Source organism: Camelina sativa, chromosome 15 (genome assembly GCF_000633955.1).
Source record: "Camelina sativa cultivar DH55 chromosome 15, Cs, whole genome shotgun sequence".
In the NCBI taxonomy this organism is placed as follows: Eukaryota; Viridiplantae; Streptophyta; class Magnoliopsida; order Brassicales; family Brassicaceae; genus Camelina; species Camelina sativa.
In genome coordinates, this window is record NC_025699.1 from 13,576,530 (window position 1) to 13,602,791 (window position 26,262).

General features: G+C 37.1%; 9 protein-coding genes across 15 annotated transcripts in view; 6 read left to right on the forward strand and 3 right to left on the reverse strand.

Annotated features, from left to right (window-relative positions):
* LOC104746695 (imidazoleglycerol-phosphate dehydratase 1, chloroplastic) lies at positions 5,569 to 7,840 on the forward strand. The gene is made up of 8 exons (XM_010468220.2): positions 5,569 to 5,900; positions 5,992 to 6,113; positions 6,278 to 6,382; positions 6,535 to 6,627; positions 6,730 to 6,804; positions 6,915 to 6,977; positions 7,097 to 7,206; positions 7,476 to 7,840. Exons 1-8 carry the CDS (start codon positions 5,651 to 5,653, stop codon positions 7,501 to 7,503), a joined length of 846 nt encoding a protein of 281 aa, XP_010466522.1. The 5' UTR covers positions 5,569 to 5,650; the 3' UTR covers positions 7,504 to 7,840.
* LOC104746696 lies at positions 8,094 to 12,474 on the forward strand. Its single transcript, XM_010468221.2, has 3 exons — positions 8,094 to 9,019; positions 10,737 to 11,047; positions 11,864 to 12,474. The coding sequence occupies exons 1-3, from the start codon at positions 8,094 to 8,096 to the stop codon at positions 12,217 to 12,219; spliced, it is 1,593 nt and encodes a 530-aa protein (XP_010466523.1). The 3' UTR covers positions 12,220 to 12,474.
* LOC104746700 (FRIGIDA-like protein 4a) lies at positions 14,509 to 17,000 on the forward strand. The gene is made up of 3 exons (XM_010468227.2): positions 14,509 to 15,554; positions 15,898 to 16,073; positions 16,172 to 17,000. Exons 1-3 carry the CDS (start codon positions 14,642 to 14,644, stop codon positions 16,682 to 16,684), a joined length of 1,602 nt encoding a protein of 533 aa, XP_010466529.1. The 5' UTR covers positions 14,509 to 14,641; the 3' UTR covers positions 16,685 to 17,000.
* LOC104746699 lies at positions 17,046 to 18,259 on the forward strand. The gene has a single exon (XM_010468226.2). The coding sequence runs from the start codon at positions 17,266 to 17,268 to the stop codon at positions 18,223 to 18,225; it is 960 nt and encodes a 319-aa protein (XP_010466528.1). The 5' UTR covers positions 17,046 to 17,265; the 3' UTR covers positions 18,226 to 18,259.
* LOC104746698 (putative inactive cysteine synthase 2) lies at positions 18,399 to 20,977 on the forward strand. Of its 4 annotated transcripts, none has more exons than XM_010468225.2 (11): positions 18,399 to 18,475; positions 18,777 to 18,830; positions 18,911 to 19,020; positions 19,104 to 19,161; positions 19,252 to 19,515; positions 19,600 to 19,737; positions 19,816 to 19,867; positions 20,040 to 20,119; positions 20,227 to 20,286; positions 20,433 to 20,513; positions 20,658 to 20,853. In XM_010468225.2, the coding sequence occupies exons 2-11, from the start codon at positions 18,789 to 18,791 to the stop codon at positions 20,748 to 20,750; spliced, it is 978 nt and encodes a 325-aa protein (XP_010466527.1). In that variant the 5' UTR covers positions 18,399 to 18,475; positions 18,777 to 18,788; the 3' UTR covers positions 20,751 to 20,853. The 4 variants fall into 4 exon arrangements, 3 of the variants coding, with proteins under 3 accessions (XP_010466527.1, XP_010466525.1, XP_019092784.1); XM_010468223.2 differs by lacking the exon at positions 18,399 to 18,475 and adding an exon at positions 18,549 to 18,640; XR_002035587.1 differs by lacking the exon at positions 18,399 to 18,475 and adding an exon at positions 20,904 to 20,977 and having other exon boundaries at positions 18,756 to 18,830; positions 20,658 to 20,810.
* Positions 20,938 to 22,255, reverse strand: LOC104746697. Its single transcript, XM_010468222.2, has 3 exons — positions 21,853 to 22,255; positions 21,533 to 21,778; positions 20,938 to 21,400 (listed from the first exon to the last, which is right to left on the reverse strand). Exons 1-3 carry the CDS (start codon positions 22,116 to 22,118, stop codon positions 21,157 to 21,159), a joined length of 756 nt encoding a protein of 251 aa, XP_010466524.2. The 5' UTR covers positions 22,119 to 22,255; the 3' UTR covers positions 20,938 to 21,156.
* On the reverse strand, positions 22,497 to 23,311 carry LOC104746702. The gene is made up of 2 exons (XM_010468228.2): positions 22,911 to 23,311; positions 22,497 to 22,836 (listed from the first exon to the last, which is right to left on the reverse strand). The coding sequence occupies exons 1-2, from the start codon at positions 23,174 to 23,176 to the stop codon at positions 22,587 to 22,589; spliced, it is 516 nt and encodes a 171-aa protein (XP_010466530.2). The 5' UTR covers positions 23,177 to 23,311; the 3' UTR covers positions 22,497 to 22,586.
* Positions 23,471 to 24,971, forward strand: LOC104746704 (probable prefoldin subunit 2). 3 transcript variants are annotated; one of them, XM_010468230.2, is made up of 2 exons: positions 23,471 to 23,601; positions 24,347 to 24,971. In XM_010468230.2, exon 2 carries the CDS (start codon positions 24,368 to 24,370, stop codon positions 24,812 to 24,814), a length of 447 nt encoding a protein of 148 aa, XP_010466532.1. In that variant the 5' UTR covers positions 23,471 to 23,601; positions 24,347 to 24,367; the 3' UTR covers positions 24,815 to 24,971. The 3 variants fall into 3 exon arrangements, with proteins under 3 accessions (XP_010466532.1, XP_010466534.1, XP_010466533.1); XM_010468232.2 differs by having other exon boundaries at positions 23,478 to 23,601; positions 24,357 to 24,971; XM_010468231.2 differs by having other exon boundaries at positions 23,479 to 23,601; positions 24,354 to 24,971.
* The window catches only part of LOC104746703 (late embryogenesis abundant protein 31-like), a 2,345-nt gene continuing 1,103 nt past the window's right edge, over positions 25,021 to 26,262 (reverse strand). Inside the window, exons 1-3 of one of the 2 annotated variants that reach the window (XM_010468229.2) lie at positions 25,806 to 26,210; positions 25,417 to 25,722; positions 25,021 to 25,326 (exon numbers count right to left, since the gene is read on the reverse strand). In XM_010468229.2, the coding sequence (XP_010466531.1) occupies positions 25,162 to 25,326; positions 25,417 to 25,722; positions 25,806 to 26,123 (789 nt within the window). In that variant the 5' untranslated portion in view covers positions 26,124 to 26,210 and the 3' untranslated portion in view covers positions 25,021 to 25,161. Of the gene's footprint in view, positions 25,327 to 25,416; positions 25,723 to 25,805; positions 26,211 to 26,262 lie in introns of those variants that run through there. The other variant, XM_019237376.1, reaches the window with a different exon arrangement.

Consider the following 26,262-nt stretch of genomic DNA (forward strand, 5'->3'; position numbering starts at 1 on the left):
AACAAAGGATTCTCAGGCTTAGATAAGCCATGGTCATGCACTCACCTTATCAACTGATTATAACAACCAATACAACCAGTTGAGACCCTCCTAACGTCTGAAACAGCCCAGAAACGCCCTACAACAAGCCACACAACCAAAAACGACTTATAGCAAAACTGGACAGAAACATCAGAAAAGAACAGTCTCAAAGACGAAACCCTAAAATGAAAACCAACCGTTAACTACCAAATCGCTCCGGTGAAAAGCTATCCCTAGACATCACGAAGCTTCCCACAAAATTTCAGCACGATCAGGAACCAGACGAGACCACAATCTCAATTACAATTCTCGATGGTTCCAACTCGCGTCTGAGAAAACGTGACTCACGAAACTGCCAATAACTCATCGTGTTTAAATCCAAAACTACTTCTGTAAAAAAGAGAATGGCGATGAAAGACTTGGGAATAAACCTACCAAATTTCATTACCTTTGAGAACGATTTGATACGCCGAAACTATTTCCTCCCAAACCCTAACGATTCTGCTCTTTCTCCTTTAATCTCCTTCACACCACAATAAGCTCTCTCCTCTCTCTCTATCTCTGCAAACGGCGACCAAACACCCTAAAACCCTTAATTTTTCGCTTCTCCACTTATATACTCGTTTTGGTTAACTAAACCAAACCACCCAAACCAAAATCGCGAATTAAAACAAACCCGACGAACCCAGAAATAGTGGTGTCGATCGATGCCACAAGGGTGTCGATCGACACTCCTACCAAAACCGCATAATCCGGTTCGCGGATGTTACAATTTATTCCTATAAATTATAATTTATTTTGAATAACCAGTAAAAAATCAGTTAACATCCACAAAATTTTTGGAAATCCAAAAATATCCAAAATATTATTCTTCTATATGTCATAATTTCATAAGTAATACTTTTGTCAATTTTCATCAATTAACCAAAAATTTATTCCTACAGACTCATTTTTCTATTTTTTTTTCAGGCTTTCATATTACGATATCGGAGACTACGAGATTGAGTTACATGGAAAGTTAATATTTGTATAATATTCTCCTATTGCTAAATAAGTAAATTTTACAATATTGTATATGTAAAGAACTTGTTAGACAAGTTATATTTCTTGCATAAATATAAGCCTAGAGGCTAATGAATAAAATGAGAGAAACTATTCTACTAGTAAAGTTTCCTCCAAATTTATCATGGTATCAGAGCCTTGATCCAATTTCCATTGCTTATGGTTTTTTTATTTCTCCGCATTTTAAAAAAAAATCATGTTTTTTTATTGAATTCATCTTTTATTCTTTTGCTTCGTTTTTTCTTCAAAAACTTATAAAAAAAAAGTTTTGTTCGATTGTTTTAAAAAAAAAACGTCTCTTTCATGAGAGATATGGCACAATAGCACATGATTGCGTTTTTCGTTTGAGTCTTCATGTGGTATCATCTTTCACTACGAACAAGATGGGCCACGAAGATAATTGGCAAGTGACGACGGATACAATGCTGATCCGAGGATGACAAACATGAATCTGACCATGACCACGACACAAGTTTCTTCATGAACAAGAAGTTCGAAGAACGATTTAAACTTGTGATGTTGAAATCAATGGAGATACACATTCTCCACCGAATCGATGACCTTATGGCAAGGTATAACGCCATTGATGACTCTATAGTGAGTATGAAGACCATGAAGATGATGTTATCGTCCAATCTCATACGTGTTACTATGTATGAGTTTGCGGGAGGGTATTAGGAGATTACGAGATTGAGTTAAATAGAAAGTTAATATTTGTGTAATATTCTCCTATTGCTAAATAAGTAAATTTACCATTATTGTATATGTAAAGAACTTGTTAGACAAGTTATATCTCTTGTATAAATATAAGCCTAGAGGCTAATGAATAAAATGAGAGAAACTATTCTACTACTAATGTTTCCTCCAATAAATATTTAAAATAAAACATGTAAAACTATACTAATATATAGAAATTTTTCTTTTTAAGTTCATTATTCTTTCAAGTTTTTGTGTACTTACTTACAATAAAAAAATTAGATTACAACGATAAATACAATTTATATCCGAATTAAATTATGTTAAATAACTTATGTTATTCATTTTAACTTTGTTATTCATCATTTATTGATTAATATGCATGCTTAAAAAAGTTTTTGCTTACACATGTCAAATTTTATTGAGAACACACGTATAGTATAATTAGCATAAAATGGAAAATATATTGATTTTGTTAATTTTCTTTTTGATTATTCTTTCAAGGTTTTGTTTACTTATTTACAATAAAAAATATATATTACAACGATAAATATAATTTATATCCGAATTAAATTATGTTAAATAACTTATGTTATTCATTTTAACTTTGTTATTTATCATTTATTGATTAATAAGTTTTTGCTTACACATGTCAAATTTTATTGAGAACACACGTATAGTATAATTAGCATAAAATAGAAAATATATTGATTTTGTTAATTTTCTTTTTTGATTTAGAAAATATATATTTTTAAAATATGAACATGTAAAATTCTGTAAAATATAATAAGGTGTCCTACTACGTTTATAAATTTTTTTTTTGACATGTGTCAATATCTAATCAATATATTTGACATGTGTAACGATCTTGTTAATGAGTAATTTTGATATCAAGCTTTATATAATAAGATACAAAATTTGTGAATGTAACCAAAATTTAGCAAATTAAAATTAATCAAATCTTATTTGTAGGTATATACATGTATATATATTTTTAATTTTCTTCCACTCTGTGTAGTACACTAATAATAATTTGAATTTGTAATTTTATACAATGGAAATTATTTTTCTAATTAAACAGAAAGCACTATTTTTTTCTCTAATTTTATTGTGTTTGCATTTTATAAAAGTGTAATAATTTAAGGGGCATAATTTATAAAATCCAACTTAGTATCCTACTGGGATTTTAGGGGGGTGTATTGAAACAATGATTTTGGAGGATTTTATGGAATTTAGGAAATTTGGAATTTTGATAGATTTTAGGGAAGTTGATATGATTTATGGTAAAATTCTTTCAAATCCCACCTAAAACTATGAGATTTGGATTTATGTATTTTTAACTAAACAAATACTCTCAAATCCTCCTGAATCCTTAAAACTTATTAAAATTCAAATCCACAAACTGTTTTGAATAACAGTAGATTCTTAAATCATCGGTTCAATAACAATTGATTTCAGGAAACTTTTTAAAATCCATGATTGAATAACATATGATTTGTAACTTTTTCACAAATCATTTAAAATATCAAGTTGAATACACCCCTCTTAAAGTTTCTCGAGGCCCATTAGTTAATCCCTTATTCTTCATTGCACACTTTTTTGTTTTAATAAATACAATGGCACTTAGTTGTAAATAAATTTATATTTGAGAGTTAATTGATAAATGGTGCATGGAGCTCTTTAATACTAACATATCAGTTTTTCTGCCAAAGTGCTTTTCTATTAATATATAGGAGATTTTTTTCTTTGTTTTACCTATATATCAAAATGCATCTGGTTTATTTTGTTATTTGAATGTCTACATTCTAAAATATTAATAAAGTTCAGTAGATTACAATTTTTGTTTCAAATAATATAAAAACCAATGAAAATGGTATTCTTCATGCATTTTTTTTTTGAATTTTTAGTGTTTTTAAGAAAATTAATTTCTAAAAAAATGTGATGCAAAATAAATTTCGTAACTATTATATTAAAATAATGATAATGTGCCCCAAGTTAATATTAGTTCTAGATCCGCCCTTGCCTATATCTAATTCATGCTTCAAAAATCCAACACTATCAAAGTATCTACTTTTCATTACTCATAAGCTTCAAAATCAGTCTTTTCCAAATAGATACTTTGATTTTTAAAGCATGAGTTAATGTGCCCCAAGTTAATATTAATTTATATTTACAAAATTTTGTATTTTATCTCTTGCTAATTCCAAATAATTGTCATATATATATATATATATATATATAGCAAGAGATAAAATACAAAATTTTGTAAATATAAATTAATTTTGTAAATATATGAAAAATACTCTCTATGATCAACAACATCGCTAACCTATTTCTATGATAGCCACCAAGTCATTACACATGTGTGTCCTCATATTTGGAATGAAGTGACCACTAAACCTGGATGTTCTTCTGATTCCCAACAAGGTAATCTATTTCTATGAAGCGTTGTGATCTTTCATTCTTTTCATAAAGCACCTTTTCATAAATCATGTGTTTACGATTCTATAAATAGCGCTTTGGATATCGTTTAACAAGTTCCAAGCTACACTGGTTTGAGATTACAAAAAGCAGATCAAACTAATTCAGGTTTTTTCCTTTTTCCATCTATCATTATTTATTTTTCTTCATATTTACGTTAACAACTATACTAATCTATATATATTCTGGTTGCAGATTACAAAAAGGAGATCAAACTGCTTCAGGTTTTCCCCCTTTTCCATCTATCAGTATTTCTTTTTTTTTATATTTACGTTAACAACTATACTAATATATATATATATATATATATATATATATATTTTAAAGGTGTTAGGTTTGTAACTACGTTAACAAAGTGATGTGGTTAAGTTGTGTCACTAGCCAACATTCAATGTTTAGTTAACACAGCTTGAGTAAAACCTTGGTTTTCTCTTAAATTCCCATTCCTCGTAGGTTTTTATTAAAACACAACTTAACTATTGAATTTTCTTTTTTTGCTAAAAAAAGTTCCACAAAATTCAGATATGGTACTAGTTAACAATCATACATGGCAGTATGGCACTAGTTAACAATCAATTCAATTCCAAAAGATATGTTAAAGAAGATAAAAAATCAAACATAATCGATAAAAGATACACCATAGTGTTCCACCATAAATTGCACTTTTTTTGTACAACTTTATGCACTATTGATGTTAAAATTTTACTATCTGAATTATACAGTATACTTTTTCTATTTGTAATTTTTTCCTAAATGATAATATACATATATATATTTTTTTATCGTTGTGTGTTTTAGTCAGAAACTCTGGTATATAGGAGATAAGAAATATTTTTAATATTATACAGTTTTTTTAATAACTATAATCTAAATTTAATTTTCATTTGAACTATTATTAATTAAAGTTTATTAAATATCAAATTTATTTTTGATTTAAATTTTATTTTTATTATTAAAAAAAACTGTCAGAAATTTTTGACACTTGAGTCTTGATTGTAGTTATAATCCCTTTTCCAAGGTTTCTCTAAAACACTTTGTACCTAATTCACATTACTTATGTGTTATGATCTTCAAAGAAATATGTTATGATCTAACGGTTGCTTTTTGAGTTTTTTTAAGATTAAGAACACTGTTGAATGATTTATAACATTGAATCATCCATCCATCCATCCATGGTTTGGCGTTGGTCCGGTTATAGTGGAATTTGCGGTACGGTTAAAATAACTGAATTAGATCAAAATCATTTTCCGGTTCAAATGTACCGGTTCGGTTAAGATTCTGAATTAGCTAAGGAGGAGGAAGGGAGAATCAAAGTCATCGTCTCTGGTTGTTCGTTCGTTCGTTCCTGTGAGTCTTCTTCTTCTTCCTTAATCCGGCCCGGCGCTAACAAATGGAGCTGTCGTCTTCCTCCTCCGCCATAATTAGCCACTATTCCTCTCAACTTCTCAGACCTAAGCTCGGGTTTAAATATTTGCTTCCTCGTCGAGCGATGATCGTTTCTTCTTCTTCATCTTCATCTTCGCTTCCTCGATTTTTGCGGATGAAATCTCAAACTCCGATTCGCCAATCTATCTCCTGCGCTTCTTCTTTCAGTGAGAACGTTTCCCAGGCAACCAATTCTTATCCTTCTATAGCATTAGGTAAGTTTTGGGTATAGATATGGCTGAGATCGAAGCTCATCTCATCGTTGAATACTTGTTTATTAGTATTTTATTGTTTTTTCTCAATCAGCTCGAATTGGAGAAGTAAAGAGAGTAACAAAGGAAACGAATGTATCAGTGAAGATTAATTTAGATGGTACTGGAGTTGCAGATAGTTCTACTGGGATCCCTTTTCTTGACCATATGTTAGATGTAAGTGTTTTTTTTTGTCTTCAAAGTTAACACCTTTTTTGCCTTTGGATTTGTTGGATTTTGATTGCTTCAGTTTCCAAGAGTTGTTTTGATTTCGTTATTGGAGAGTGTTGATTGATTAATGTTTGTGTGATTTCCACTACTTGTCCTGTTTTGGTATATAGCAACTTGCTTCGCATGGTTTGTTTGATGTGCATGTTAGAGCTACTGGTGATGTTCACATCGATGATCATCACAGTAATGAAGATATAGCTCTTGCCATTGGAACAGTAAGTGTTACTGTCTTTCGTTTTGCCATCTTCTTTTCCCTGTTTCCGCCATATTATGTTCTCTTTTTAGACATATGAGCAACTACATATGTTGTTTTCTCCTAGGGTAATTATGTTGTGATGAAATCTCTGTGTGTTTGTTTCTTCTCTAGGCTCTGTTAAAGGCCCTTGGTGAGCGTAAAGGGATTAACCGGTTTGGTGACTTTACAGCTCCTTTAGATGAAGCGCTTATACATGTTTCCTTGGTATAAAATTGTGAAACTTTTGGTTACATCTTCTTTATGTTCTCTTTACTGGATATCTACCAGACTTGCTTACTGGTTATAGTGAACAAACATTTCTTGCAGGACTTGTCTGGTCGACCGTATCTTGGTTACAACTTGGAGATTCCAACCCAGAGAGTTGGAACATATGACACTCAGGTTCTTTCTTCACTCCTGGAGTTTTCCTCTGTTGGGTTTAAATGTGTTGTTTAATTGCTTTGTAAACACTGAAACTTATAGCTGAATATTGTGAACTTCTCTATTTGTAGTTGGTGGAGCACTTTTTCCAATCGTTGGTGAATACTTCTGGTATGACACTTCACATCCGGCAGGTACTGTCATTCCAATCTCCCAATAGCAAAACAAAATCATACAATTTCATGTGTTTCTTCTATCATCTGTTTGGAAACCATTTCTTGACAGCTTTGAAAAAATTTGTTTGTTACAACAGCTTGCTGGTGAAAATTCTCATCACATAATAGAGGCTACCTTTAAGGCCTTTGCCAGGGCTCTACGACAAGCAACAGAGGATGATCCACGCCGCGGTGGGACGATACCAAGGTTTGACTTCTCCTCCACCATATTTTGCACACACACACACACACACAAAGGATAGATATCATATAGAATGCACGATTCATTATGTCAAAGAACAAATAACATCTTTTAAGTCAAAACAAGACAATGTCCTTTCATATTTCTATTTAAAAGCATGCCCTTTATTGAGCCTGAGGATGCATCTTTGTTGTATAGAGATCATTGTTTGGGATGTGAGGAATGTATATCATTGGAAAACGCGTTTGATGTGTACTGGTTTATGGCAATTGCAGTTCAAAAGGAGTATTGTCACGGTCTTGAGAGCTGGGCAAAATCGCAAGGACGCTCCCAGTATCACAATTTATCGTCCAGTTCTTGAACCATAGTCAATTTTCTTATGTTGCCAAATGTCAATCCTGTTGGATCTTGCTGTTCCATTGCAGAAGTGCCAAGAGCCAAAGTGAAGATCACACAGTTTCAGAAGATGATGGGCTCATCTTTTGTATTAGTAGTATATGTAATATGTTGTTGGAGAGTGTTTTAGATCGCTCACCATTGCTATATCAACCGAGGAACTTTTACTGTGACCTGAAGAAGACTCTGTAATTACTATCCAATGTTCTGTTTCTATATTTGGCAAAACGACTGCGTTTCGCTTTTTTTTTTTCTTTTTCTTTTGGTAGTAATTTACTTTAACGATACCACAACGACACCGTTTCAAGATCCCAGACGAGAGAATATTGTTTCCGTCTCTTTCGTCTTCAATGATTTGATTTGATCCAATCCCTAATCTCTCTCGATTCTTTTAGTAACCTTCGCCTTACGATTCTTCCATAGCAGCTACAGTATCATCATTCTCCCCGCGAATTGCTCAGAGGTAATAATAAGAAGCAGATTCACGGCCATTGAAGATGGTCGGTGGCAACAACAACACCAACAACGCTAAACCATCGACGAACAAACCTCCGGCGACTTCAGCTCCCACCGCTGCTGCTGCTTCCTCTTCACAGAATCGTAAATCTCGTTGGAATTCGAACAACAACGATAGCGGAACCAGTAACAACAACAACAACAACAACAACAACAACAAAGAAAGCAAACCAACGACGGGTGGTCAAAAAATCGCGGATAAGAAGCTCCCGAGGCCGAATCCTTCACCTAAGCTAGCTCCGATACCGAACCAATCCAATTCGAATCATCCAAATCCAACAGCTCCAACATCATCTTCACGGCCGATGACGGCGGCTCCGTTTCCTTTCCCTGATTCGTCTGTGGCGGCGGCAGCACTTGGTCCTCCTCCTCCACCTACTTATGATTTTCATATGCTGGAGCGACGCACAATTGTTCTCGCTGATGGTAGTGTTCGTTCCTACTTCGCGCTTCCTCCTAATTACCAGAATTATCCTCCGCCGAGACCGGAATTTGGGAGATTCCCTCCTTTTCATCCGGAAGAGTTTCGAGATCAGCGGAAGCATTGGGATCGTCCTGAAGGGTCGATGAAACGGAAGTATCCAGGGGAAGAAGAATTTGATTGGAGAGACGAGAGAGCTGCTGATATGATGAGGCAAAGACAACAGTTTATGCATTATGCGAATCCTAATGATCATCACTCACTTATGGCTGGTACGAGTGGTCATTTTGGAGAAGATGGTAGAGCAGCTAAGCATATGAGGACTGGATCAAGTAGGCATGAAAGTGGGGGTCTCCAGGTTGACCAGGTTGCACTGAAGAAATCTTTTTTGAGTTTTGTTAAGCGAGTTTTCGAGGACACGGCAGAGAAGAAGAACTACTTGGAGAACGGGAGAAAAGGGCGGCTTCAGTGTCTCGTTTGTGGCAGGTTTGATGGGTTTCAATCTGTCTCTTGTGTTTGTTTTTTTCTTCGTTTCAGTTTGATTTTGTTGGAAACTCTAGTTACCTTGTTCTTGATGGTTGCTTTAATTGGTCTTATATGGCTTAGAACGCTAAATGAACATAAAGAAAGTAAGAGGGAACACTAATATATACCTTGACATGTATAATTATTAGATCATTATTATTAATTGTTTACAGTATTAAACTTATATTGACATGCTTTAATGGTTCGTGTTTGTAGCAAAATGTGTTCACCTTATTAGATAAGCTGTTGAATGGTGTTTGCTTCACATTGATTTTGTTTCTCTATTACGACGTATTTATCATTACTGAAATTCTTGCTTTAACAATGCGCTAACTTTCATATACTATTATCGATTACTCATATACTATGACTGATGTTCATTGCCTGTCGATAACCCTCTTAGATTATGTAAGTTCACTGTTTTATTTAGACATTAGGTATCATTTAACTTGTTCTTAATTTCTTTGTACCTACCACTCCCGTGGCTGCTTTTTTGCAGTTACTTTTTTGGTTGGCCTTAAGAGCAAAAGGTTGTGGGTGTTTATATACCGCAGCCTCTAGGCATTAGACTTAAATTCTGATTGATCCAGTTGATTCTGCTATAATAATTGGTATTATTTGTTGGTCTTTGTTCCACAGCTTTTTCAGTGTTTTTCTGTATCTTTCGACTCAACCTATTAGTCCTTGCCTTATGCATGCTTATTTTTCTTCTGAATACAACATAATGGTAGTTTCTTGCAGTTGTGTAGAATTAGCGTGCTGATATATATTTCGAATAGATATCAATTAAGTAGTTGCTTTTCTGTTTTTCTAATTATCGTTCAGTTCTTTGGTATTTTTGGGTGACCTTCAAATCAGCTCTCTATTATCAGTAGTAAGCCAACTTGGAATCTGAGTTGCGCATTTTTTTCCGTTTTAATCTACTTGCTTACGGTCAGATCATGAACTATCTGAACCACGTATCTTGTATTGTGCGTGTGCTACTGCTTAGCATTCTTTACTCGTCTGCAGTGCTTGTGCTTGTGAATTTTGGATTTTTTTTTTTGTGAATCCAGCTTGTTAAGTTGGTCGACTTTATATTCATATCTCTTTAGGGGTTTGAGATATTTAACTCTATAGTTCTTTGACTAGATGTAGTTTGTTAATTAATTTGGCATGATGAGTAAATGGTCAAATATGATGACCATATTAATCAATGTCAAGGATGCTTGGTTAGTAGGCTTTACTAGCTACTAATCTATTTGGAAAGCTCTTTTATGTCACAGATAAGCTTGTTTGGATGTAGAAAGCTAATGATGAAGTTCTTTGATTCCTTCGTTGTCATCTGCTACGTTATGATGGTACTCCTCATAATTGTGCAGAGGTTTATGTGATTTTTCTTTATGTTTATATGTTATCAGTGCATCACTTAGTACCCCCTAGTCTTAGCTTAAGTTAAAAATTGGGTTATTCCATCTACATTTGATTCCTGTTGATTGCCTACTAAGCTGAAATGTGGATGTGGCTTTGGACTTTCAATTATTTAAGTGTGTATATTCAATAGTCGTAGTGTCCACATTGAAGGGTCTTAACTGCATGAGTTTGATTTTCTTGAGTTTAATACCTCAGACTACTGTATGGAATATTTGTGTGGTGGATCTGAATGAGTGTTTCCAATTCGGATTATGCTAAAACACAGGTCTTCTAGAGACGTCCAGGATACACATAGTTTGGTAATGCACACATACTATTCTGATGATGCTAGCTCACGCGTGCATCACTTAGGCCTACACAAAGCTCTCTGTGTATTGATGGGTTGGAGTTTCACAAAGGCTCCGGATATTACAAAGGCATACCAGAATCTACCTGCTGAAGAGGCAGCAATCAATCAAGCCCAGCTGATTATTTGGCCACCTCATGTTATTGTTCATAATACAAGTACAGGGAAGGGTAAAGAAGGGCGCATGGAAGGCTTTGGAAACAAAACAATGGATAACAGAATCATCAGAGGTATAACATGCGGCCTTTCATTCCTTATTCTTGCGTTTACATACCGGCTTAGAACCTTCTGGCACAGTTCATGAATCTTGCATTGGTTAATCCACACCTTAGATTTCTCTGCTCACTTTTCTCTTCTTCGTTTTTCCCCCTTTCCCATTTAGAGATGTGTTTGTACAGTAGTTTATCTTCATCAATTAGGTTTCGACCCAGAGCTTTAAAGATGATTCCTGGGTACAATCAATACTCTTAATGATCTGACATCCCTTTGTTATCCCTGACTTTGTGCAACAATAATATCTCGTTGATCTTTCAGTAGAAAGGTCAAGGTCCAAACCCTTCTCTTTGTTTTGCTAACACTAGAAGAATACCCCCAACATGTATTATAAGTAAGACTCTGGAACGTAACAAGATTTTATCATCATCTGTCGATCCTTCTTAGGCAAAGCCTTCACTTTGCTTAGATCCCTTCCCATTTCTCCCCAATATTTCTCTGTGATTTTGTAAATTAAATTTGCTCTTATTTACTGTAGAATAATGTCTTACTCTGGTTTGATCTTTGATTTCAAAACCTCAACAATGGTCTAAGAAGTATTTAATCTTCTTGAACGGAACTTTGTTGGGACACCATTTTCCCGGCCTTTTCTTTAGGAATCTCAGCATCTAGTTTCAGAACTTCGGGTGTGTAGTAGTAGGTTTCAAAATCGAAATGTGATTAGTCTAATGATGGTTGTGCAAGTACCGTATCTAGTATTGGCCTATGTCAGGTAACAACACTTGATGACACAATTCTGCCTTCCTTTTTGATGTCTATATGTATATTTACAGAATTAGGACTCACTGGTGGGAAATCAAAGTCACTGTATGGAAGAGACGGTCATTTGGGAATTACCCTGTTCAAGTTTTCGGGTGACGATTCAGGGCTCAGGGAAGCTATGAGAATGGCAGAACATTTTGAGAAGACGAACCGTGGGCGTAAGAGTTGGGGTAGAATACAACCATTCACTCCAAGCAAAGATGATGAGAAAAACCAGAGTCTTGTGGAGGTTGATGGGAGGACGGGTGAGAAAAAGAGAATCCTTTATGGCTATCTTGCGACCGTAGCAGACTTGGACAAAGTCGATATGGAGACAAAGAAGAAGACCACAATTGAGAGCCTTAGAGAACTCACGGGAACAAAGTAAATTACAGGTGCTATTATCCCCAAAAGGTACACTTTACTTTCGAGTATTGGCTATTGAGTCTGGATCCTTTAGTCACACGCTCAAAAACTCAAAAGGAGGAAAGAAAAGTTTGGTGTTTTTTTACTTATTTACTGAATTTCTTGGTTTCTTTGATCGTTTGATTCAGTGTTCATATTGCATAGAGACTAATATGGGCTACACTTGATATATACAAGCTTCAAGCCTTCAAGTGCTTGATGTTTTTGATGTCCCTGATTCTTTTGTGTTCTCTTCTTTCCATGTTTTATGTCCTCCTATAGAGTAGTGATTCCTGCTTGTTCTTTAGGCTTTTAGGCAGCCAATGAAAGTGTTTGTTGCGTACTCACATGCACTCTTATGACTGTTTACGTATTGTTTGGCTAACTGGATAAACAAATAGAAGAAACACCTATGAAAATTGGAGTATTGAACCAAACAATGGTGCCTTTAGTTCCTTTGTATGTATAGATATGCATGACATTGGGTTAGTGAGTGATAGCTTTATACTTTTGAGTACCTTAGATTGGTGACAATAATAGTGATGTTTCATTTACTGTAATAGTTTATTGATTATATTTTTTAAAAAAAAAACTATAAAATTGGGATGAAAAACAAAAACATAAGATAAGAGGGCATTGTAGTTTTTGTATATTTGTGGGGGACTTTTGGTAACCACTATATAAATTTTGTTTAGTCCTTTATGTATAACTGTTTTAATTGACAAGTTAGGTGTAAAGCATTGACGATTTTTTTCCTTTACTTTCATGTGTTCTGACAAACTTTATTTTGTGTATCATTCAAATCTTTGGTTCTTTCATTGGCTTTTTACCAATTTACATGTTTGATCAATGGGGTTTGATCAGCTTCAGTTTTGATAAGAAACCTCAAAACTTTTTTTTAACAAGTAATCAGACACGATCATTATTCCGGTAGTGAGTGTTAATATAATTTATAGGATCATAGTCTGGCCACTATCATAACAATTAGGATACGATTTTATAATTGTACTATTATGTAGGACAAAGTACTTGGATAGAGAGTTACAAGCACTATAAATTAACCACATATATATAAAAGACTCTTGATTGTGCAATGTCATAATCATATTACTATAAGACTAGCTAGACTCTCAGGTCAAATCAATTGCCTGAATTTAAATCATTATCCCTTTTGAATTCGATTTTATCAATCTCCCTCACATTTTTCAAATTTCTTTCTCACTTTTTATCCGTAAAGCGTAAACAGTAAACGGCGGTTGATTTGTCATTTGTAGTAGTCAGCCATTATGGACCCATTTTAATTATAAGATAAAATTTTAGCCATCAGTTTCATATTTCGTCTCATTCTAATTTTTTTGTAATGTCTTTGTAACTTTTAATATATAATTATAAAATGATAATCTAATAGCAAGATGTCGACAGAGTTAGAAGGATATTTTTCTCCCTCTCAATAATATGTTATATGTCATTGTCCCGTTTAACATTTGTACATATCCACAAAAACAAAAAAAAGCAATAGCGCTTTAAACAAATCAAAATTTGAATTTCGGTTTATTCTATTCTTCCGTTTATTCTCTATCACAAGACATGTTTAAAAAAAAAAACATAGTACGAAGATTAGCAAAATTAATAAAAAAAACATTAGCACAAAAATGTTCTTTCTATGTGGGTTGCTTAATTATCACGTTTCTAAGAAACACACAAACTATTTTCTTCGGTCCAGAGATTTTTATTATATCACGCGTGCCCTCTGATTCATTACAGCCTTTTCTTTCTTCAAAACACATGCCATTGTTCTTCTTCTTCTTCTTCTTACATTATAATCACAACTACACGAATTATTTCATAAACAACATTTATACTTTATAGTTTTTATTATTCAATTCCGTATTTATAATATTTACCGGCAAATGCTTCACTGGTTTCCGACTCAACGCATGTGGTGGTGGTCAGTGGGATTGCCCCCACTTATCTCTTTCACCTTTCCTTTTTTTTTTTTTTTTCTTCTTTATACGTGAATAAAGCGAACCATTCCTATAGAAATAGTAGTATACTTATTACCACCATCCCAAACACTCCCACGTCATCCCCCAACTCTCTTATCCTACGCCATTTTCACAATAACCTGCGCATTTAACTTGGCGCAATGTAGAAAGAAGCACTGTAATAATAATCGCGCCTTTAATCAGACTCCACCGAGACGTGTCGCTTTTGTGAGTTGTCCACGTCACACTGTTTCTTTTGTCTCTTATCTTCTTCTTCTTCCTTCCTCTCTTCGCTTTTTGCCATTTCTAGGGTTTCTTCAATTTCACTCTCTCTCTCTCTCTCTTGAGTTTTTGTTCTTTCTCTGCTCTGTATCAATCGAATCGACAGAGGTTGAGTTGTTACCTTAAAGATTTCCGGCGATGGGGTCAGTCCCCGATCCAGGCGAGTTGACTGAGTTAGCTCAGCCGAGTTTCGAAGAGTTTCAGAAACAAACGTCGCTGATGACAAGCTGTACTCTTCTATGGCAAGAGCTCTCCGATCACTTCACTTCACTAGAGCAGAACCTCATGAAAAAATCAGAGGCGTTGAAGCAGATGATTGAAACCCTAGATAACCAGACTCAGACCTCGCTCGAGTCACTGAAACGCAGAGAGGTTACAATCGACCACAGCGTTGAGATTGTAGCTGGGAAAGTTGGGGAACGAGCTAGAGCTGCTCTCGAATCGCTGGAGAAAGCTAGAGACGGTGGTGGTGAGGGTGCTAATGATGATTCCGGCGAGGTTGACGATGAAGAAGGTCTTCTCTCTGCTTTGAAATCTCTCTGTCTTAAAATGGACGCGAGAGGATTCTGGAACTTTGTGACGGCGAGGAAGAAGGAGTTAGAGAATCTCCGGTCAAAGATTCCGGCGGCGTTGGGGGATTGTGTGGATCCGGCGATGTTAGTGCTTGAAGCGATATCTGAGGTTTTTCCGGTGGATAAGAGAGAAGAGAAGATGAGTAATGATTATGGATGGGCTTGTGTGGTGATTCTTGAGAGTTTAACACCTGTAATGGTTGATCCAGTGATTGGGAAATCGAGGCTGCTTGTTACGCCGAGCGTTGAGGAGAAGGCTAAGGAGATTGCTGAGACTTGGAAAAAGAGCTTGGAAGAGAGAGGAATGGTTGAGAATGTGAAGACTCCTGATGTTCATACGTTTCTACAGCATCTTGTTACGTTTGGGATTGTTAGAAGTGAAGATCTTGCTTTGTATAGAAAGCTTGTTGTTGGATCTGCTTGGCGTAAACAGATGCCTAAGCTTGCTGTTTCTGTTGGTTTGGGTGATCAAATGCCTGGTAACCCTCTTTAGCTCTTACCTCCTTTGGTTTTGATCCTGTACCATGCTTAATATGAGGTCACATTTGGCTTTGTAATTGGCTTTCTTGTATGGAGTTTACTGAGAGTTTGTTAGGTTACAAATAGTTTACGGTTTGATTAGTTCAAATTTAAGGTTGTGTGGAAAATTTCTGACAAACGTTGTTTAGTATAAAGTATAAACTGTGGTGAAGTCTGAGACATTTAGTGGTACAATGTGTAGTAATTGACTAGAATTGATCATAAGCTGTGTGAAGTTGAACCCTTTTCTCTGTATCTTGTTTTATAATATCTGAGCTAATGAGTTGTTAATGCTGTCCGCAGACATGATTGAAGAATTAATCAGCAGGGGACAACAGCTTGATGCTGTTCATTTTACTTATGAAGTTGGCCTTGTGGATAAGTTCCGTCCTGTTCCTTTGCTCAAAGCCTATCTAAGGGACGCAAAGAAGTCAGCTGCTTCTATCATGGAGGACTCTAGCAATACTGGCCGAGCTACGGTATCTACTTATTTCAATCGTAGCATCTACTCATTTCTGTTGCAACCAAACATCTTATTTGTGAATCTCTAATATTGAATGTCTTCCTCTTCCTTAAGCATCTTGTGGCACGCAAAGAGCAATCAGCACTTAAGGCGGTTTTAAAATGCATAGAAGAGTACAAACTCGAGGAAGAGTTCCCTCCAGAGAACCTCAAGAAGCGATTGGACCAGCTAGAGAAGACCAAAACCGAGAAGAGAAAACCAGCAGCTGTTCCTGCAAACAAGAGAACCCGAGCCAGCTACGGTCCAATGCCACCAGCCAAAGCCGGACGTATCACAAACGCATACGTCTCTTCCTTCCCGTTCATCAGATCACCCTCTCACTCTCCTCAATACGCTTCACCAGCTGCTTACCCATCCCCACCGACAACTGTCTACAGCAACAGAAGCCCACCTTATCCATACTCTCCAGAGATCATCCCTGCCTCATACCAAGGCTCTCCTATTGGTTACCCAGCTTACAACGGTTATTGCAGTGGTCCAGTTCCTGCTCCAGCTCCTCCGGTTTACCATCCACACCATCATCAACACCACCAATTCCACCATCAGCATCAGCAACATTACTACTGAATTTTAGAGACAGCGTGACAACAAAACAAGAAGGGAAGAAGATGGTAATAACAACAAAACTGATACCGTGACAAAAGTTACCCTACTCTGGTGTCCTCTCTCTGCTCTGGCTCTTGCAAATTTGTCTTTTCTACGTCTTTGTTTTTGTCTGTAATATCTCTTCCAAGCCTAACAGTCTCCTTTCTCTCTTAGTAACTTAGCTTATAATATCTCTGGTGTGTTTATTACTTACATATTAAAAAACAAAAACTCTTAAGCTTTTGTAATGTCTAATATTAAGTCAACAACTTATCTGTCTGTTAATCAAATTTGACAACTTCTCTTTTGTCACTTACTTCACCAATCTCTGTCTCCTTCTTCACTCAGTTCCGCCTTTGATCATACTATCTAAACATCGGAATCACACTTCTCTGGTGAATTGCGTTTCTTCGTCGTCGTGCTAGTCTGCGGTAAATTTCGATACAAGACACAGAATCAGAGGTGCGTAATTCGTTTTACCAAACCTTGCACACAAGGTGTTCGACGATTTGTCTCTGTGAAGCCAACCACCTACACTTTCAGAATTGATCTCCTTTCCTCCAATGGCTTTGACGGTTTTGAGAAGAAATTGGCTCCGTTTGCCGGGTTTCGCTTCTGTTTCCCGACCACCATCGCATTGTTTCTCCTCGAGATTTTCCAATAGCAAAACTGGAAAGGATACAGTGACTGGTGGGTTGAGTGGTTGTGGTATAGATACAGTGGATGATGAGTCTTGGCATGTCTCATCATCTTTATCACAAGCCTGGAGACAATTTCAAGCTGACACTCCAAAAGCCTCTCCCTTTACAATACAAGAAGGAAGAGAAACAAAGCTTGATGATGAATATCCTGATCAAGATCATGATCATGATGAAATCGATAATATGAGAATTCGTGGTGATCTTTTCTTCAAACTCGATCGAGGGTCAAAAGAATTCGAGGAATACAACTACGACTTCCACCGCAAGAATCAACACAAGAACGCAAGAAAAGAGCAAAACCAAGAAGAAGAAGAAACAAAGATGAAGAAGAAGAAGGAAGTGCGTGAGGAATACAAGAAGAGAAATGAGCCGATGATCAACTCTTTTACCGGCGAAACAGATCATCCTAATAATGCAGTAGCTGAGAAGAAGAGAGAAAGAACGTTTACGTTTAACCAACTCACAGCACCTTTTCACTACCCGTTTTGCTTAGACATATACATCTCAAAGGCCTCGGTTCGTGCATGTGTGATTCACAGGGTGACTAGTAAGGTTGTCACTGTAGCTCATTCTATTTCAAAAGACATGAAGTTCGATCTTGGCTCGACTAGAAACGCTGAAGCTTGTGCTGCGGTTGGTGCAGTTCTCGCTCAAAGAAGCTTGGAAGATGACATACATGACGTTATATACACTCCTAGGAAAGGAGATAAAATCGAAGGTAAGCTTCAGGTTGTGCTTCAAGCTCTTATTGACAATGGTGTTAATGTTAAAGTGAAGCTTAAGCAGAGGAAACTCAAGAAGAAGACTAATCATCTAACATAGAGGTTCTTCTCTCCTTAGAAAAATTAAGAAGAAGACTCCAAGAAAGCTCGAGCTCCTCCACATTTTCATCGAAGTTGTACCAAACAATGATTCAATTACATTAGTACCCGGACCACGGTTAATGATCACTTTAGACATCTAGTTAAAAATAGAATGTGTCACAGTGAATGATTTTAGTGTTGAATTAGTCAAAGAAGAATGTAACAACGTTGGACAAAGTGCGCCCATAAAGATATGTTTCTGTTTCTAGGTATGGAGCCTTAAAATGTTATCATCAGTTTCATTTCTACGTTTATCGTCGGGTCAAAGTGTTGTTGATCTTCCATAGCCCCATATCCATCAATCTTTGTCTTCAAACCGATTTTTATTCAAAGACCGATTCACCAGTGATTTTTATTTGATTTGATCGATTCTGGTAAATTATATCAATCTGTTATGACTATGGTTATTGTTGCAGATTTACTCTGGAATTGTGTGATATATTGTGGTCTCTATGTCGAGGAATTTGATATTTAACAACTTGTATCTATCTTTTGTGGAATTTTGAGCAGTGATCTTGAAACATGGCTTCAGGGACTCCTAAAATCGCCAAAGATGTTACTGAAGTAAAAAAGCTTCAAGACTCTTTTTGCTTGTTCAATTATGTTTTTATGTTTTTAATTGTTTTTGATTATTTTGGGGGCAGTTAATAGGGAACACTCCATTAGTGTATCTAAACAAAGTGACTAAAGATTGTGTTGGCCATGTTGCTGCTAAGCTCGAGATGATGGAGCCATGCTCTAGCGTCAAAGACAGGTGCTTCCAGAAACTCTAGAGCTCTGCTTTTCGAGTTTCTGTTTGCGACAAAAGAAGCAATACTTTGTGTCTTTTGTTTGCAGGATTGGTTATAGTATGATTGCTGATGCAGAAGCTAAGGGTCTTATTAAACCAGGAGAGGTCTGTTTTTTTTTTTTTAATGGAAGCTATCATATCTGATTCTTCTTTTATTGATTTTCTGATATTTTGATATTGTGTTTTTTACTTTAGAGTGTGTTGATTGAGCCAACAAGTGGGAATACTGGAGTTGGGTTAGCATTCGTAGCTGCTGCAAAGGGTTACAAGCTTGTCATCACAATGCCAGCTTCAATGAGCATAGAGAGAAGAATCATTCTCTTAGCTTTTGGAGCTGAGCTTGTTCTTACTGACCCGGCCAAAGGCATGAAAGGAGCTGTTGCAAAGGCCGAGGAGATTTTGGCGAAAACGCCTAACGGTTATATGCTTCAACAGTTTGAGAATCCTGCCAACACAAAGGTGTTAATATATATATTTTGAACGCCTTAGTGGATCGAAATCGAGTTACTTAATTTGACATAATATTGTGTATGTTCATTGCAGATTCACTATGAGACAACTGGACCTGAGATATGGAAAGGCTGTGGTGGAAAAGTGGATATCTTTGTTTCTGGTATTGGTACTGGTGGTACCTTAACAGGTGCTGGCAAGTATCTCAAGGAACAGAACCCAAAGATTAAGGTGAACTTTTTTCACTCATACAATCAGAACGTTCTTAGTAAACTCAAAACTTGTCTCATTTGTTTTCTCATCTTTCAGTTGTATGGTGTTGAGCCCGTTGAAAGCCCTATTCTGTCCGGTGGAAAGCCAGGTGTGTTTCATTCTATAACTATCAAAGTCTTCCTTAAGTATATTGCTCACTTGTTAGTCCTGAGTGCTCATTATCTAAAGTTTTAGTGTTCTTCACCAATGAATATCAATATCAAGATTCAATTGGTTTCAGACTAACACTTACACTGTGTTTGATTGGTAAATATGCTCAGGTCCCCACAAAATCCAAGGTATAGGTGCTGGTTTTATTCCAGGCATCTTGGATGTTGATCTTATGGATGAAGTTATTCAGGTAAAGATCATATTCATCAAAATATCAACTTGCTGACTCCAAAACACACTATGGACGAGACCACACATTTGTTAGTTGCCTCTTATTGTTTTGTAACGCTTACGCAGGTTTCAAGTGAAGAATCCATTGACATGGCAAGGCTTCTTGCTCGGGAAGAGGGTCTGTTAGTAAGTACTTCATATTTTAAGCTCATCAGAGTTCTTTGTTAAGCCAATAATGGCAGCTTGGTTCAACTTTATCCTCACCATTAAAGATTCAAACATCACCATATGAAAAACACAGTTTCTTAATCACATTTTTCTGTTACTAATAGGTGGGAATCTCATCTGGGGCAGCAGCTGCCGCAGCAATCAAACTTGCAAAGAAGCCAGAAAATGCTGGGAAGCTTATAGTGGTAAGTTTTATCCAAACCCATAGAAGTTTGCCTCTCTAGATTGTGTCGTCTAAAACCCCGAAAACAGAACAAACAGTGAACTCATGGAAGCTTTAGAGTCTTTGATTTGGATAACAAGAGGTGCAAAACTGAATGTTTTTTCAGGTGGTATTCCCGAGTTTTGGTGAAAGATACCTATCGACAGTACTGTTTGATGCAACAAGGAAAGAGGCAGAGAAGATGACCTTTGAGCCCTGATCTGTTTATCTTTCCTTTCCAACGAAGCTTCTTTTGATATACCAAATAAATGACTCAAAGGTAGTTTTGTCTGCTATTGTGAACAATCCGTTACTTAGAAAGTTTTTTGGTTTTAAGTTTTTGCTCTCAATGTTTGAATCTTTGTGCAACTAGACAAACAGTCACAAGAGGACCACAACATGGATACTTAATAAAAAGCCAAAAATCAGTCAAAATAAGTGGTGCAGACCTCATTGCCAAGGCTGCAGCTTCTTACCCTCTTGGATGAGTACTTTTAGGAAATATGATTGAATATTTTATACATACTGATATGTATATAGCATCAAGTCAATGGAGATAGATATGAATCATTTGCCTCTATTACCTAGGAGGTGTTCAAAAAGATGGAAGTCATATTAGCCTCCTCCTAGTCTGAGTCGTCACTCGCGAACGCCGTGGATGCCAACGGCTTCAGCACAAACCTCACCACTGGTTGCTTAAAAACCATCTCCTCAGCCTCCACCTCCGCATCTCCGTCGCTAGCGTTGATGAACTCCTCCATCTTATCCTGTGATTTGGAGCACTTCACAGCCCTCCGCTTTGGATGAGGAGGTCTCCGCCGGATTTGATATCTGAGATTCATATTGATTATCTCCAAGCGGCCTTGCTCCCTGAGAGAAATATATATATATATATAGAATTTGATTTGATTAGCATCAACATTCAACAACAAACAAACAAGTCAAAGTCAACATAAAAAAGATGATTTTTTTTTTGGGTTCAGTCATTTGTTATTAGTTTACTCTAGCTCTAAGGTAAAAGAATCCTTTGATTTAAACGCCTTGGCCACTGCTGCTTGCTGCCGCAAAATTATTGGTTCCAGGAAGCTGAATAGTTCCTCGTGCGCGATTTTAAGCTCCTCCGAAGTAGGAGGAGTCATCTTATCCTGTGATTTGGCATCTCCATCGCTAGCCTTCGCCGGTTTTGAATGCTTGGAAGCCGTCCGCCGGTTTGAACGACGAAGTCTTCGTCGTCGCTGGCCTTGAATCCTGAGAGAGATCATATTAATATTTGATGATTTTGATAACATATGAGAAAATCCATTAGTTACTTGGTTACTCACTCGAGCTGTGACTTCGACCCCTCCGCCGCTGGATGATGCAAAATTGTGGCATCTGCGCCTTCTTCACTAGCGCCGTTCAAGTTCAAAGTCGTCTTATCACGACCGGCTTCCTCGAAGAGAAGTTTAGATTGCTTGTTCGCGATAAGTATCGCCTCCTCGTCTGAGTCACTCATGAACGCCATCGACGGAGAGAGACTTAAGAGAGGATGTTCGATCAAAAAATGCCGCCACCCGTTTCTTCTTCTGACTCCCAAATAAACAAACATGCATGGAGTCTCCAATTCCTTGGTTATCTCCGGTTTTCTTTCGGTTCATTAATCCTTAATTCACATCTGCTGAACCATCATTTTATCAAACCGTTTTGGAGCTGTACTTGGGAAAGTTCTCAATGCTCATGATTTGAGGTTTGCGATGTCTACACTAGGTTACTGTAGGTAAAACAACATCTGGGAAAGAGAAGAAGTAAATAATATTCCGGTTTGATAATTCTTAAACCGGTTCTTTTTTCTGATTTAAATTGTAAACCGGTTTTTAATTGAGTTAAACCAAACCCTTTTGTTTCTTCTTCTTCTTCCTTCACTCTCTCTCTCTCTCTCTGCGCCGCGTTTGCTTTCATCTTCCTCTCGATTGTTTCCTCNGATTTGATTAGCATCAACATTCAACAACAAACAAACAAGTCAAAGTCAACATAAAAAAGATGATTTTTTTTTTGGGTTCAGTCATTTGTTATTAGTTTACTCTAGCTCTAAGGTAAAAGAATCCTTTGATTTAAACGCCTTGGCCACTGCTGCTTGCTGCCGCAAAATTATTGGTTCCAGGAAGCTGAATAGTTCCTCGTGCGCGATTTTAAGCTCCTCCGAAGTAGGAGGAGTCATCTTATCCTGTGATTTGGCATCTCCATCGCTAGCCTTCGCCGGTTTTGAATGCTTGGAAGCCGTCCGCCGGTTTGAACGACGAAGTCTTCGTCGTCGCTGGCCTTGAATCCTGAGAGAGATCATATTAATATTTGATGATTTTGATAACATATGAGAAAATCCATTAGTTACTTGGTTACTCACTCGAGCTGTGACTTCGACCCCTCCGCCGCTGGATGATGCAAAATTGTGGCATCTGCGCCTTCTTCACTAGCGCCGTTCAAGTTCAAAGTCGTCTTATCACGACCGGCTTCCTCGAAGAGAAGTTTAGATTGCTTGTTCGCGATAAGTATCGCCTCCTCGTCTGAGTCACTCATGAACGCCATCGACGGAGAGAGACTTAAGAGAGGATGTTCGATCAAAAAATGCCGCCACCCGTTTCTTCTTCTGACTCCCAAATAAACAAACATGCATGGAGTCTCCAATTCCTTGGTTATCTCCGGTTTTCTTTCGGTTCATTAATCCTTAATTCACATCTGCTGAACCATCATTTTATCAAACCGTTTTGGAGCTGTACTTGGGAAAGTTCTCAATGCTCATGATTTGAGGTTTGCGATGTCTACACTAGGTTACTGTAGGTAAAACAACATCTGGGAAAGAGAAGAAGTAAATAATATTCCGGTTTGATAATTCTTAAACCGGTTCTTTTTTCTGATTTAAATTGTAAACCGGTTTTTAATTGAGTTAAACCAAACCCTTTTGTTTCTTCTTCTTCTTCCTTCACTCTCTCTCTCTCTCTCTGCGCCGCGTTTGCTTTCATCTTCCTCTCGATTGTTTCCTCTCAAAAAGCCAAAGCTTCTTCGATCTTCTTCCTCGTGTGGTTCTGTTTCTTAAAGTAAGTATTTTTTTGTTACTCGTTGATGTTTTTTTTTATTCTTTCAAGTGGGTCTTAAGGTTTGTATCGATATCGATCTTGAAGTAATCATAATTTAGGTTCTGGGATTTTAGAAAATTTCTTCGATCCCGATCAAGCTTTTTTACTATATTAGAAACCTAGATTATTCAAGGAAACATAAACCTAGTTATGGAATCATTGGGTGGAGTTAATATCAGTGACATCGGAACCCTAGTTTCAATATCCCTGATTGTTTCAAAAACTGGTCTTTTGACACCGTTTCTATGTTTGAATCTTCTGGAACAACGTAGTTTTGAGGATGGAGTATTAGTAGTATGTTCTTCTAGACATTACAATGTTCTGTATTGGTTTCTTCTACTTGTATAAGTGGATTTGGTGAATATGCTATCGTGATTGGGTTAAATGCAGATGCAGTAGTGTTTAGGGTTTTGTTTGTTTGTAGTGTTGATCTGATGTGTAATGGATTGGTTGTAGGATTGATCTCGGATCTGATGAAAGCCTTATGCCTTGCCATGTTCTGCATTCATAACTTCTTGAAAGAATATTGAATTGAGTTTGGAGCTTCCTTGTGGTAGATAGTTTCAGCGAACTACTGTGTTTGTTGTTACAATATGTAGTTCTGTTGGATCCAAATGTTTCTCTGAGTGTTGTTTGAGTTGATCTCTTTTTCCTTAACTATGCAAATATCAACGCAATTCCTGATTTCTTGAACTTAACTTTTAAGTTCGTAGTAGGATCGAAGCAAATGGCTAGCAAATCTGGAAGTGGTGGCTTAAGGGAACCACCAAATGAGCAAGCTGTTCTGAACATCTATGAAGGGATGAGATCAGAGCTAAGCCAAATCTACTCCAACATAACTGAACTCGAGATGCAAGTGAGTGAACACTCTCTGGTTATCAACGCCATTCAGCCTCTGGACCAATCGAGGAAATGCTTCCGCATGATAGGAGGCGTTCTTGTCGAGAGAACCATCAAAGAGGTACTCCCAGCTGTGCAACGCAACAAGGAAGGGCTTGAAGAGGTTGTGAAGAAGCTATACGAGACACTGGAGAAGAAAAAGAAAGATCTTACGGAGTTTGAAGCTAAGTATAAGATCAGGATAAGGAAGCAGGATGATAACAAGGAAGAGGGTAACAAGAAGGAAGGTAATGCTCAAGGTGTTCTTGTTGGAGCTGCTAGTTCAAGCCAGTAAAACTCTATTTTTTGGCGTTTTGTTTTACTGTTGTATCTCTTTTTGGGACCTTTTTGTTAAAAAAAAGCCATGAGCTTCTGGAAAAGGATGTTTGGAATGTTACAAAACTAGTAGACTGGAGAATCGTCATGTTTATGTAGATCAGTTGTGTTAGATATTGATGAAGCAATCATCTTAAGAAAGGTCTCAACTTTTTAAACTGGAAGTGAGTTTTTTTTTCCACACTAACATTATATCATTGGAACTTTCTTGAACAACAGAACCAAAGCCTAGACGATGTTACATTACAAGTTCCCTATTTTGTGAGAAAACACAAAAGGACAGAACTTCTCAAATAGCCTGATCTATCACATATCAGATTTCTGGTTAAGCCTAGCGGCTGCGGTAACAGAAGCTGCCACACCACCAGGATGAGTAGACAGATTTGGGTTGTTCCTCAGCTCAGCGCTCACAACTCCCTCAGCATCCTGCCTGGTCACAGCTTTATCCGCGGATAACTTCCCCGTCGCACCCTAGCATCCATCAGGTTCAAAAACATTTATACATTGTTAAGAAGAAAACATCAAACATTGATGAAACAGTATCTGAAATTGGAGCTTAACTGCCAAAACATCAATGAGTTTGATTTTGTCCTCTTCACGATCTACGGTAGCATTGTGATTGGCTGCGGATTGAGCTGAAGCGGCGATTCCACCGGGAGCAATGACATTAGTACCAGAAGCTCTAACTTCTGCCGCCTGAATCGCAGCTGCATCGCTCTGATCCACCGGTTTGTTCCCAGCGGTCTGCACAGTCGCTTCCAATGCTTCTCCAATCGTTATGGCACTTTGTAAGTTCAACCCCAACGTTTCTGCGGCTGTAGCTGTAGCAGTGGCCACAGGCCTCGGCTCAACGTATTGTCCAACGACCTAATAATAAACAATTCACGCTATAAAACAGAGGAACGATTATAAGAAAAAAGGATGTAATTTTGGACACGAGATTTGTTGACCTGTCCACCAACGAATTCTGTAGTAACACGTGCACCAGGGACGTCAGTTTGTGCCACCGTGACACCTCGTTCGGCTGCGACGTCAGTTGTGTCAGCTGGATGGACAAAGCCACCACGTTTGTTTGCGGTGGCGGCAGACTGCATGACGGCAGCTGCACCGCCTTTCTGAGTGTGACCGAACACACGTGTCTCCGCGGCTTGCATCATGTTTGCATCTTCAGGCGCTATGGGCTTATCGGCGAGTTCACCTGAGACTTCGAAAACGTCTCCATATTTGACTGGCTCTTGTGGCCTCTGTGGTTGCTCTTCTTGACTCATTTCTTTGTTGTTCTGTTCTGTTTCTGTGTTACAATATAAACAGCTCCTAGAGATATAGAGTATAATAATGTCCCAAAACAAAATAAAATATGGAGTATATATATAATAAAGGGAGCTGCACCTTACCAAAAAAAAAAAA

Excerpts from the sequence above, each read along its gene's own strand:
- LOC104746695 (XM_010468220.2), top strand. The coding sequence starts at position 5,651 with ATGGAGCTGTCGTCTTCCTCCTCCGCCATAATTAGCCACTATTCCTCT. Across the intron at positions 6,978-7,096 it reads TGACACTTCACATCCGGCAG|CTTGCTGGTGAAAATTCTCA; the intron begins GTACTGTCATTC and ends TTGTTACAACAG. Across the intron at positions 7,207-7,475 it reads CGCGGTGGGACGATACCAAG|TTCAAAAGGAGTATTGTCAC; the intron begins GTTTGACTTCTC and ends TGGCAATTGCAG.
- LOC104746696 (XM_010468221.2), top strand. The coding sequence starts at position 8,094 with ATGGTCGGTGGCAACAACAACACCAACAACGCTAAACCATCGACGAAC. Across the intron at positions 9,020-10,736 it reads CAGTGTCTCGTTTGTGGCAG|GTCTTCTAGAGACGTCCAGG; the intron begins GTTTGATGGGTT and ends GCTAAAACACAG. Across the intron at positions 11,048-11,863 it reads GGATAACAGAATCATCAGAG|AATTAGGACTCACTGGTGGG; the intron begins GTATAACATGCG and ends GTATATTTACAG.
- LOC104746700 (XM_010468227.2), top strand. The coding sequence starts at position 14,642 with ATGGGGTCAGTCCCCGATCCAGGCGAGTTGACTGAGTTAGCTCAGCCG. Across the intron at positions 15,555-15,897 it reads TTTGGGTGATCAAATGCCTG|ACATGATTGAAGAATTAATC; the intron begins GTAACCCTCTTT and ends TGCTGTCCGCAG. Across the intron at positions 16,074-16,171 it reads GCAATACTGGCCGAGCTACG|CATCTTGTGGCACGCAAAGA; the intron begins GTATCTACTTAT and ends CTCTTCCTTAAG.
- LOC104746699 (XM_010468226.2), top strand. The coding sequence starts at position 17,266 with ATGGCTTTGACGGTTTTGAGAAGAAATTGGCTCCGTTTGCCGGGTTTC.
- LOC104746698 (XM_010468225.2), top strand. The coding sequence starts at position 18,789 with ATGGCTTCAGGGACTCCTAAAATCGCCAAAGATGTTACTGAA. Across the intron at positions 19,738-19,815 it reads AACAGAACCCAAAGATTAAG|TTGTATGGTGTTGAGCCCGT; the intron begins GTGAACTTTTTT and ends CTCATCTTTCAG. Across the intron at positions 20,287-20,432 it reads CTCGGGAAGAGGGTCTGTTA|GTGGGAATCTCATCTGGGGC; the intron begins GTAAGTACTTCA and ends TGTTACTAATAG.
- LOC104746697 (XM_010468222.2), bottom strand. The coding sequence starts at position 22,118 with ATGTTTGTTTATTTGGGAGTCAGAAGAAGAAACGGGTGGCGGCATTTT. Across the intron at positions 21,779-21,852 it reads GGGTCGAAGTCACAGCTCGA|GATTCAAGGCCAGCGACGAC; the intron begins GTGAGTAACCAA and ends GATCTCTCTCAG. Across the intron at positions 21,401-21,532 it reads TCTTTTACCTTAGAGCTAGA|GGAGCAAGGCCGCTTGGAGA; the intron begins GTAAACTAATAA and ends TATTTCTCTCAG.
- LOC104746702 (XM_010468228.2), bottom strand. The coding sequence starts at position 23,176 with ATGTTTGTTTATTTGGGAGTCAGAAGAAGAAACGGGTGGCGGCATTTT. Across the intron at positions 22,837-22,910 it reads GGGTCGAAGTCACAGCTCGA|GATTCAAGGCCAGCGACGAC; the intron begins GTGAGTAACCAA and ends GATCTCTCTCAG.
- LOC104746704 (XM_010468230.2), top strand. The coding sequence starts at position 24,368 with ATGGCTAGCAAATCTGGAAGTGGTGGCTTAAGGGAACCACCAAATGAG.